Source organism: Gossypium hirsutum, chromosome D03, assembly GCF_007990345.1.
Source record: "Gossypium hirsutum isolate 1008001.06 chromosome D03, Gossypium_hirsutum_v2.1, whole genome shotgun sequence".
NCBI classification, from domain to species: Eukaryota; Viridiplantae; Streptophyta; class Magnoliopsida; order Malvales; family Malvaceae; genus Gossypium; species Gossypium hirsutum.
Genome location: NC_053439.1, coordinates 6,508,377 through 6,520,990, shown reverse-complemented (window position 1 = coordinate 6,520,990; position 12,614 = coordinate 6,508,377). Strand labels below are relative to the sequence as shown.

Here is a 12,614-nt window from a genome sequence, read left to right as displayed (position 1 = left end):
GGAGATTAACCTCTCGGAGTGTACCTGATTATCGAAACACTTTTACCTGCAACCTATTTTTTTTCTCCCAAAGGATGGCCTGGTGGAACCACCAAGTAGTACTGCGCACATCCCAATAGATCTTTATAACCCTCAACCAAGTATTCCTTCGGGCTTTGAAACATTACAATAATTAATGTTATTATCTGCCCACAGAATTACCAGAGGGACGACGTAACTTCACACTATATCAAGGCCGAATCAATAAAATACAAAAGTGAACCCGACCTCCGTCATTACAGCATGGATCCAAGATCATAAGTAGAAACAGATTAGGACACAACTGTAATATACAACAAGGAGCAAAAATGTCTACTTTCTTTTCCCTATCGGGGGGGCCCCATTTTCCTATTTTTCTGGTATGCTAAGAATAGAGGTCCTTTCAAGCTTGTCTCCAAGGAATGCCAACCCTACTATCCCCCCCTGTTTTGCTTAATCCGAGGCTGTAACCCCACTCGGTCACTTCATCCTCGGTGTATAACTCATATCAACTGTCCCTCATGAATGGTCGTTCAAGTTCACCCTACTTTTGAATAAATTCTATCCCCCCTGAACCAACTCTACGGAACACCCAATAGTAAGCTGGTATCCTCTTATAGCACCAGTCAACTTCCGATGTAAGCATGTAGGCCGGATTCAATGGGCAAGGCGAACGGCTGTTACTTCTGCATGAAAGGCAATCCCCATATTCAAATAGAATAACTGCCTAACCATTTTCCATTGATCCCAATCTCCTTCAATTCCTGCAAGTTGTTCTGACTACGCTAACACGAGTGAAGTCCCATAACCTGATACGTATCCCACGGCCAAACTATCACATTTTCAAGCTGTATCTTCTCAGACCAGGTCCGGACAGCCGCATTGTCTTCCACTCTATCAGAAACCCATTTCCTATGATAACTTTCTATATGGCAACCGAATATGAACCAACGCTTTACAATAAATGTCATGCAATCGTGATGTCATGCAATCAAGCAAAATGAAACAAGTCAGTATCACATATAAAAATATAATAACATGGCAAGAACACTATTAGGAATCTACTAGGGTTTTGGAGTAGTTCTACCTAAGGCAAGTTCCTAAAGCTCACTATATGAGGTTTAGTTTCTAGAGTAAGGGTACCCGAACCAGTAGATTCCTCAATCCTCACCCATTATAGGCTCATATAGATCGAGTTCAGTTCAGGGGGACACATTTCCCTATGGCTGCACGGAGATGAAAATCTCACGAGACATAGGTCAGATGTATCCTGGAAGTGATCCACTACCCTGCACGGAGGTGAAAACCTCACGAAGGACTAGCTTCTCGCTCCACTTAAGGGCGAAATGCAAATGCAAATGCAAGTTTCCAAAACACCATGAGAAAACTCAATGAGCGTAAAGGGAACTCGTGAATTTTTTTAAAAACTTTTGATTTTTCGACACAAAGACAAAATGAATCAATTTCTGGCTCGACTCTCTAGTGTCCCCAGTGGAGTCGCCAAGCTGTCGAAACCATTTTTTGAAAACAAAAATTTTGGTTATCGACTAAAAAAAACAAAACTGGAGTCGCCACCGATCCTTTATTAAGGTGTGATCGGCCCACCTAAAAAAAATTTTGGTCTGCGAATTTGAGAAAACAGGTTCAGGAGTCAGTTACGCACGAGGAAGGGTTAGCACCCTCGTACGCCCAAAATCGGTACCAAATTGATTATTAAAGTCTTAGTGTCGAAAATTTGAAAAGATTTTAAATGGAAACTTTTTATTTCATGAATGAATTAAAGAGCAAGACATTCTTATTTCAAAGAAATAAAACACCACACCCAGTAGTTAGGGCACAATGTTTTTAATTCTCCAAATATCTGAATATTACCTTTTGTTTTTGAAAATTCTCATTTCGAGAAGAAAATGTCATGACCAGTAAGTTAGGACCCAACATTTTTGAATTCCCGAGAATAAGCTTTTATTTAGAATTTGTGAACTTGTTGCAAAACAAATACTTGGCTTTCTAATTCATCGAAAATAATCGCGATCCAGTAAGTTAGGACACGATTCTCACGAGAATCATGAATGCAATATTTCGGAATTTATAACTAGGATGATTAAGTACTTTGAGAAAATCAGATATATGTTTTAAAATGGATGCTAAAGGGTTAAGGTATAACATGAAACAAACACCCTGATTTCACATATATGAATAATATTACAAGTATACAAGTATAACATACAGGAATTCACAATACGTGCATGCATATATTTGACACATACAGGTACATACAAAAGATAGAATTGAATATATCATAAAAAAACTAAACAATGCATGTATATGTATTTGAAATCGTGAAAAAGGATAAAATACAAGATAAGTATGTGTATATATTTACAAAGTAAAAAAAGCTTGAATTTAATATAACAGTATAATATATAGAGTTTTTTAAAAAGGAAAAAAAAGGAAAAAAATATATGTATAAAGTATAGGTAGATGTGTAACCTAAAACATGCACATATATATATATATAAGAAATATTATGTGTATACTATAATATATATTTTATATATTAAAAACCATGCAAGTATACTAAAATGTGCATATGTATATGTTTATATAAAACAATGCATGAATGTTATAAAAATAATAATATAATAATATAATAATAATAATATAAACAGTTAAAAAAAGGTCAAATTGAGCTAAATGGAAAAAAAGGTAAATTCGAAGTAAATTTTAAAAATAGGATCACACTGAACGCGCGCGCGGGGACTGGAGGACCAAAGGAGAAATTTACCCAGGCCTCCAAAACGCTGCGCAGAGGGGACTGAATTGAAACATGAATTAATATGTGGCCCAATTTTAAAACAAATAAAAGGATTTATTGATATGCGCTGCAAAAGGGAGGGGCCGTTTGCGTAAATTCCCTTCTGACATCAGACGCGCGGATCCTCCCCTCTGGGTCGGGTCACCGCGCGGGTCAAGACTTGGACAAACGACGCCGTTTTGCCCTATTATTTTAAACCATTTCCTTCCTCTGAAACATTTGAGAACGAGTGAAAGAAAAAAAATAAAAAAAGAATCAAAGGCCCTCTGCTAGGGTTTTGCCCAGACGCCACGCCGCCGCGTTCTCGGCATTCGGCCGATTCAATCCCAGCCCGACTAGCTCCGATTCAAGCGGAGTAGGCTTGGGTTTCGACGACGATGCCGCAGGTAAGCAACCCCCTTTTATATTATTTATTTTAAAAAAAACCAAAATAAAGAAAGAGAAAAAATAGAAAGAAAACAGAATCTATTTCACCTTTTAAATCTTTGAATACTCAGTGTTTCCTTTCAATTTCTTGTGTATTTCTCCGTTAATACCTCTGTCCCTTTACTGTTAAAATGGCTTTTATATGCCGAAAAAGAAACAAAATACAATTATTTTGTTGTTTTTCTTTTTGGACTCTTTGAGTCCGTTTTTGCAGGGAATCATGAAGCAACGGTGCGGGGGAGGCCGAGACGTGCGGTGATTGGGCGTCTGCTGGAGACTGCTAGGGGCTTGCGGCGGCGCTCCTTGCTATTTAGGGCTAGGGTTCTTTTTGTTTTTTATTTTGCTTTGGGCCAGGGTTGTTTTGGGCTTGTTGTATAATTATTGGGCCCGGGCGTATTTGGGCTTGGTACACCATTTACCTCTTTATTATCGCTTTATGATGTCACATGTTTTAGGTTTGATTAATTTTTTTTTCATCAAATGCCTAAATTTTTGAAGAGTAAATGTTTAGGTATTTTTAAACTTTTAGTTTTTTTTATTTGTATTTTAAAATTTAATATTATTATTGATACTATTAATTTTTTATTAAATTTGTTGATAAAACATTATAATTTTTCTTAAAATACTCACTCGGTAACTATATGATAAAAAATAACATTAAATGGACTTGATTTTAACAGTATTAATAATTCTTAAAGTTCATGTCATGATTTAATTAAATAGATATTTAGGCTAATCAATGACATTATAAGCTAAGGTATTAATTATGTCAAAAATTAAAATATAAGATAAAAGTCAAATGAATAAATTTTAAAATTGTACCAATTTCCTAAAAAATATATTTTATCAATAAAGTATTTAAGCTAATTAATGAGATTACAAATTTAGATTTTAATTAAGTATAAAATTAAGACTCAAACTGATAATTAACTAAAAAACTCACTCATTTTATACTTAGCGAGACTCAACTTGATGCCTCAACATCTCAAAACCTCAAGTTAACCATTAAACCAATGCCTCATAAATCTTTAAAAAATAAAAACAAAAACATTTCTTTTTATAATAGTGATGGACTCCGCCCACTTGAGGAATCAGGCCCTAATGTAAGCCGACTCCCATGTAGGCCCTTAATCTCAGTATTCCCCCGCAGCAGCAGCATCACGCTCAATCCTCCTCTGTGACGACTGTTCATTAAATTCTTCCATGCCCCAGTTGTGTTTTTCTTTTCTTTTTCATTGAATACGTTGTCAGCGAAGCTCATCCATCGTATCTTTCCACATTCGAGGGCGAATTTTGTTACCACATTCGTTTGTATAATTATCTCAATTAAGTCTTTAAGGAGGTAGTTGAGGCTCCATCATGATACAGCTGATATCCCATGCCCACCAGATGTTCCATAAATGTGTGAATAAGTTAGGTAAGAAAACTTTCCAGTAAAGAAGAGAGAGAGAAAGACATTAGCAAATGAAACTTCCTTACGTGACATCCGCAACATTTCCCTATATTCTCTCGGTCACACTTTTTCCTCTGTAACAAACTAACTGCATTTTCCAACAATAAGCCTAAATAAGAAGTAAAATTATTAAAAGACTCACTAGAATCTGGACTTGCTAGCTACAGGCTTAACTAAATATTCAGTAAAAATTTGGCTCATTGATTTTCCCATCCAGCAATACTTGCCTGCAGAAGTGAATCCTTGTCCTCAAGGATTAAAATTGGATACTTCTGCTGCAACTTATATAAGAATCCCAAGTAGCATTTTCAGGGAAAGTGTTTGTCCATTGCACCAACACTTCGGTCACACTGCCCGGTTACCACATTTGGTCGTTATTCAAACTAAGATTTTCTCTGGTTCCTTAGCTAAGCTCCCATCTGCAGCTAAAATAGAAAGTTGCGGTTGAGTAAGAGTCGCTCCAATATGTTTCTTTAGTTGAGAAACATGAAATGTAAGGTGGACTCTCGACCCTTCTAGTAATTGCAGTGTATGGGCCAAAATATTTTGGCGAAAGCTTCGTACAAGGTCTATCAACCGTTGTTTGTTGACTATAAGCGCCGAGACAATTATATGACCAGTGCCACATGCAGTGTACATTGCATTTAGCATTGTGCAAATAACTTGTCTTATTTAGTATTGATAATTTTAAATAAAATCTTTGTTGATATTTTGAACAAGTGGTAGCTCTTTTTGAAGCAACACATCTTAAATATGGAATGAATTGGATCCCCTGAAATAAGGAGATTGGATCATATCTAAAGACCCTGTTTTTATTATCTCTACAGTATTTTGGATTTTGTTAATCCTGCTTTAATTGCTATTTTAGTAGGGTGATTGATTGTAACCGATCTAGTATGTTAACAAGTCGAAATTAATATATATGCTTGAGGCTTGTATAGGTTATAACACTCGTCTATTAATTAAGAAACTTGTATGGTGATGCATTATGAGTGCATCAAAGTGTGAACAAGCGTATTACTTAGTTTACAATCAAAGTTTTTAGGAAGAAACAGAGAGAAGAGTAACATAAATCTTTAAGTGCAAATGTGAAATTGATAAACTAATATTTATTAAAACTTGAATGACTTTATATAAGAGATTGAAAGATAGTGGATTGTCGATGGATTTTTATTAATAGTCGAAAGAAAGGGAATGGTGTCAAAACTACCATTTGAGGAAGTATTCAAACCCGGAGGTTGTTAAAAAAATGTTCCCTTATCCTCTTGAATTTGATGAAAAATGGACCAACTCAGAATAAACCTATGTAGGACTTACTAAACATGAAAATTTTGTCATTTTCGGTCCTTTATTTTTAGAATTTTAAAATTTTAATCTTCATCAACTAATACCTAATAAACCTATGTTAGTTTGTTATCTTCACATATTACTAAAAAACCAGTTAATAGAATAAATGATTTTGTTTACATTAAAACTAAAATTCTGAAATTAAAAAGGATATAACGACTAAATATTATCCAGGTAGAGAACATGGACTAAATCTCTAACTTTACGCGTAAATATAGGACTAATAGTAGAACTTAACTAAACAAATTTAATTGCTACCATTTGGTTAGCATTAAAATTTACAAATTTGAAAAGTATAAGGACTAAATTGACAAATTCGAAAAGTATAAGAATTAAAGTTAATCAAATTAAAATATGTGTTTATATCTATAACTTACGCAAATAGAAGATCTAATAGTAGAATTTGACCAAATACTACTTATCTAAAACACAACCCAACCGGTAAGACCTTTGAAATTTGTTTAATATGAAAAAATTATTTATTAATTATAAATATTTTATAAGTTTTGTGTAATATTTTATTATACTCGATATATAGATATATTATTCTTTGCTTTCAACCTTACTTGACCAGTTGAATATTAAAATGTTAAAACTCCAAAACCTAGAATCAAGTTGACATGTGAATACAAAATCAAGAATGCAAATAGCAATACATCAAGTATTGACTACTTAATTAATTAAGGTTAAACTATGCTATTAGTCCTTGTATTTTATGAAAGCTATGGATTTAGTCTTTATACTTTAAATTGGTCATTTTTAGTCATTGTACTTTTAAATTTTAAAACTTCAGTCCTTACCAAACGATAAATGTTAAGTCATTAAGTTAAGTTCTATTATTTCCAAAATTGATAAAGCAAACATGTTATTTTAAATTAATCAAATTAAATATAGAATTAAGTCCATTACTTTTACAAATAAAAGACTAATAATAAAATTTAACCATAATTAAATATGGTGTAAACGTCTTGGTCCCTTGCCTACCCTTTTTCTTATATATACACATATATATTAAATATTTTATTAAGATGGAACCGTCCATCATTGAACACTTAATTGTAAAATTATAAAATAATCTTAATATACAAATAAATTGTATTTTATAATTTTTTTATCATTTTCATATAATAAATCAATAAAATTTAATTATAATAACATTTAAATACAAAACATGATACAAAATCTTAATCATTATAATCAAATCATAAATTAATTTTTAATTTTTACAATTTTTTAACTTACATTAGGGTGTCTCGTAAATCTAATTGTTATTATGTTATTATTACCAAAAGGGCACGTTGTTTGCACGTGAGTCAAGGAGGCACGTTACTGCACAGTACTCTCACCTTGTTAGCGCGTGGCATAGTCTCGGTGCCTTTTACTGTTCCGTTAGCCTTTTTCAGTCAGTACGCTTTTCTTGTTCTTCTGCGGTCGCTTGCTCCAAGGACGGTGTCGTGCATGGTTGACATGTAACACCATTGAGGTAGGCGCCACGCGTCTCCAAGGATCGTGATTTAAACACGCTTCTTGTCTCTACGATATTATACTTAAACCACTGGAAGGGTTAATATCCAAAAGTCATAAAAGTTTTAATCGTTAATTAAATTAAAAAATTTTCAAAATAATTTGACTGATTGAAAAAAGTTCCATTAATAGAAATTTTACATGTTTTTTTAAATAAGTTTAAAATATGAAAAAATATCATTACAATATTATTTTTTCTTTTAATTCAAAAAAGTAAAACAATAAATAACACAATAATAACACCAATTTAAAATCATCATAATAAACACTACATCAAAATAAAAATAAAAATAAAAAGAAAAATTGAGACTTGAGTGATAAAAAAATTTTAAAATGAAAAAAAAAACCAACAAAAGAATCAAGAAGAATAGAAGATGATTTGATGTCAAATAACGGCCGCCCAAACTTGAGTTTGACATGGAAACAAAAAAAGAGGCTTTTTTCTTCAACTTTTTTTCTTATTTATTTATACTTTAATTTAAAATATATAAATCTATTATGATTTAAGCTCAGGGTATAAAGCCAATTGATTTAAATCTAATATTTAATTTTTATATTTTGACCTTATATAATATATTAGACCTATCTAGTCTATAATATTTTGTTATTAATAATTTTAACTGAATTAATCGTTAATCAAATTTTAAAAATTTTTAATTAATCAAAATTAATTCGATTAAAATTGAATTATATATTGATTCGTGAATTTTGATCATTCGAAATCATTTGTTTGCTTAAAAATAATTTCCTTTTTTAGTTTTACTGTGATTTTTTCGTTAGAAAATTCACATTGCTATCAAAATAACTTTTCAAGAGATAACATAGAAAACGCTTCCACATCAGAGCTTTTTTCATTGTGTCAGGCAAAAGCACGTTAACGTAGATGCGCTTTACTAAAAAGCACCGACGAGGATGCACTTTTGGCCCTATTTTCCCACATTAATGGTCAAGAAAAAAAAAGGGAGTATAAAACCCCGACCCATTTTTTCACACCAAATTTTATTATTATTCCAAATTTATCTCTAAATTTCTCAAAAAAAAAAACTCTCGAAGCTCTCTAAATTTTTTATTTTTGTTTGAATTATTATTATTTATAATTTCTAAGAAATTTCTCTCTAAACCCTAAACCACAAACAATTAAAAACCTACTACCCTAATTTAAATTTCCCTAAACCTAGGCCCTAATTAGCAAGTAACCCACTAAAAATTACACAACCAACAACGCGTCCATATCAGCCCGCTTTTGCCTAACACAAGAAAGAAAACGCTGATGTAGAAGCATTTTTCTGTATTATCCTCTGAAAATACATTCACGTTAGCATATTTTTTAATTTTTGATCTATCCCATTATTATTTTTAAAAACGGTTCATTTCCATAAATAATTTCGAAAAGAGGCCTTTATCAGTATTAAACCCGCTACCATTACCAGAAACAACAATAAGTAGCACATATATTGAGCTCATCTCCTTTTTATCTTAATTTATTTTGCCGCAATTTTCGATTGTAGAAGTTTAAAGAAGGAAAAAGAAAAGGCGACAACATTTTTTTATTTTTCTGATCAGGATTCAGACCTACTGGAAATGTGTATTTGGTTAGGTATATCAAAGAATTAATCATTTTAGTCAACTAGATTAATGATCAGATTTTATTTTTTTAAAATAATTATTTTATTAAATTAAACGATGTTCTTATTTATTATATTTAAACCTCATTATAAATTAAAATTTAAACAAAATTTTAGTTAATGAAAAAATTCAAGTTTGAGATATTAATTTCCAGCTATGTAAATGAATTTTGTGTAATTATTATTAGGTTAAATTTAAATACTTGATATTTAATCTGTTTATAACTATATTATAACTCTATAGGGTGAGATCAATTCGATTCGATTATAGTTTTTTTATTTATTTTCTGAACCATCTATTATAATTTGATTTGGTTCTCGATTTTTTATTTTAAAATTTTGAGTTTATTTTGATAAAATAAATTTTTATTTTATGAATTTTGATATTATTTAGTAAAGTAAAAAAAATTATAAATATTTTTAAAAAATTTCAAGTAAATGATTTGTGTGATTTTTTTAAAAAAAATTGATATAGAAACTTTGAGTTATTTTAAGAATATAATAAAAAAATTAAAATGAATTATAAAATAAAAAAATAGAATTCCATTTAGTTAGGATAAGCATAATTTTTAACTTGTATTTTATAAATAATTTAAACACTTGATTTTCGGTTTCTGGATTTTCTTGCTCAGCCTTAAGGTTACCAGTAGGCGCGTGGACTTTTGCACCAGAAATATACATAAATATGTGTTTTAGGATACTTACACCAGAAATATTTTTTATTTATTTTATTTTCCAAATTGGAATACTTCAATTTTCGACCCACCCCAGATTCCCTTCTACCTTCAAATTCTTCCTTTTCTTCACCTCTCTCCCTCTCTTCCTTTTCTTCCCTCATTTTTTTTTTGTATTTTATTCGACCACAACAAAAAATGTATGATTTTGGGGATGAAGTAACGATTGAAAGCTACAGAATCCCTTGGCTGATATGGATCCAAATAATCGTCCTTCTACTTCTCATGCTTCTTCTTTATGGCTTCACTCTCTTCGCTTTCGATCTCCCCGAAACCTCTTCTTCTTCTTCTTCATCTTCCCCTGACTCCCAGTTGGGCAAGCTACCTGGTTTCAAGCAAACTACAACCTTTTCTTCCCAGGTATCCACTTCTTCCTTTGTTCTTCATCCAGCCCCCTTCTTCGTTTTTATTCATTGGGTCTTACACATGGCTTATTTTGAGTTAATATTTTCTTCGCCAAGAAGAAAGAAACGTTAGACATTAAGAAATATATATTTTTTGAAGAAATGAAAAATGGGTAGCAGGGAGCTACCTGATGGTTGAAATTGACGCATAAACTGGAATTTCTTGCTATTTTCTTCAATTGTTTTGGATGAACTTTTATTATTTCCATTTCTAACTTTTTTATATTATAGACATATAGAATAGAAATGTATTATATAGTGGATTTTGGGAAAACAATGTGAAGATTATTGGGGCCCTTTTTTTTTTTTTATTTGATAGTATATGGGGACCCTTTCTGGTTAGGTAAAACAATGAAAAACAAAAAAACAAAAGTAAACCATTTCTAAGAAGCAATGTCTGTTCTTAGTATGATTAGAATTCCAAACGCAAACTTGAAATGCTGTCATTCGTGTGTGAATCTTGAGACTTAACCTCCAAGTTTTGTTTACATAAAGCACATTGAGGTTCTTGTTCCCGTTACTTGAAGTTCTGCTTTCGCTCTTTGGGGAATGATAATAATTGAAGCATGATTATAGTAACAGTTGTGGTTAAGGGATAATGTTTTTCAGGTCAGAGAAAGGCAGAGCATAAGTGGAGAGATAGGCATAGCAAAGCAACAAGTAGGAGGATGGTAAGAGGAGAAGAGATGGAGGGAAGTTCAAGAAAGGAACCAAATCAGCAGGAATTGGACCTTCATCCCTGTCACTATTTCAGGCTTGCTAAGCTAGCATTTCTCAAGTGTTTGGGTCTTGATTCTGATCAAAACAATAATACTTCAATTACTGAACAAAGAAACCAAAGATAAGTGCATACTTCTTGTTATTTATTAAAGTCGGTGGTGTACAGGGAAAATTTGTCTTCTTTTCTTGGGCCAAGAGGTAAAATTCGGGGGTGGAATATTTGCTTTGGTTATTTTAAGTTTTTCAGTTTCTTTTTTCTTTCTGAAAAAGGAAGTATTTAGTTTTGATAGTTAATATGCTTTATTAATTAAAATTCAAGTCCGTAAAGGGAATTTTAGAGATAATTGTAATAGACATCTCAAATTATGATATTTATTTTAAATTGGTTCTCAAATTTTTAAATATTTTAATTACATTCGTAAATTATTAATGTTATATTAACTAATTAAATGACATTTCACATCTTATGCAATTAAAATTAAAGTGAAATAAAAAAGAACAAAATGTTGCAATAAAAGTAGTAAAATTGAAAAAAGAAAGAAAGAGTGAACAATACAAAATTAAAATATCTATTTTTCATAGAATTTTCATTTTAAATTATATCACGTAAGATTTTGCGTGTCATTTAATAATCAAATTAATAATTTTAATAAAGAAGGGACTTAATTGATATAATCTCAATAATTTAAAATTTTATTTAAAATTATTTGAAATTTAAGAATTAATTTAGAAAGGTTATAGTTTAAGGATATTTAGTACAATTAACTCAAAATTTTATTTTGACTCCAACAATAAGAATTGTTCCATGTGAGATATTGTGATTACATTGAAAAATTACTTTATGGACCCTTCTCACAACATCATTCATGGTCTTTTTTCAATTATTTAATGACATTTTAGTAATTTTTTCATTGATACATAATTTTAGTATTTTTTTAACCTTGAAACCTGAACTTGAACTCCGAACCTTGGGGATTAAGGTAAAAAAATTATTTAATAGCATTTCAGTAATTCTTTTCATGTCATTAATACATAATTTTTGTAATTTTTTATGGGTTCAAGGTTCAAAGTAAAAAGATTACCAAAATTATGTATAAATGACATGAAAAAAAATTGTTAAAATAATAAATAATTAAAAAGTGACTATAAATAATGTGATGAGAAAAGTTCATAAAATAATTTCTCCCTTACTTTAATTTCAAGTAAACATCATGTTTTAAATTGAAATGTGTTTATTAATGCTAACTTTTTTTAATTAAAAATTGGAATAATTTGGAAAATTAAGATTAAGCTAAAATCAGTAATTGTATATTTAAAATATTTTATTTTTAACGAGTAAGTGTGTTTTTTTCCTAAAGAAGATAATACTTCATTTAGAATCCAATAAAAAATAGGGTAAACTATTAAAATAGTCATTTTTGTTTGTTTCAGGTTATATTTTAGTTATTTATGTTTGAAATGTTATGTTTTAGTCACTAAATTGTTAATTGTCGTTAATGGTGTAACGGTAAGATGACGTGGCATGTTAAATAATCATTTCAAACGAAA

At 30.7% G+C, this 12,614-nt stretch overlaps 1 protein-coding gene across 1 annotated transcript; it reads left to right on the top strand.

The window, feature by feature from the left end:
* The first annotated feature begins 9,921 nt into the window (after window positions 1-9,921).
* LOC107949984 (uncharacterized) lies at window positions 9,922-11,460 on the top strand. Its single transcript, XM_016884737.2, has 2 exons — window positions 9,922-10,302; window positions 10,956-11,460. The coding sequence occupies exons 1-2, from the start codon at window positions 10,081-10,083 to the stop codon at window positions 11,019-11,021; spliced, it is 288 nt and encodes a 95-aa protein (XP_016740226.2). The 5' UTR covers window positions 9,922-10,080; the 3' UTR covers window positions 11,022-11,460.
* The last annotated feature ends 1,154 nt before the right edge of the window (window positions 11,461-12,614 follow it).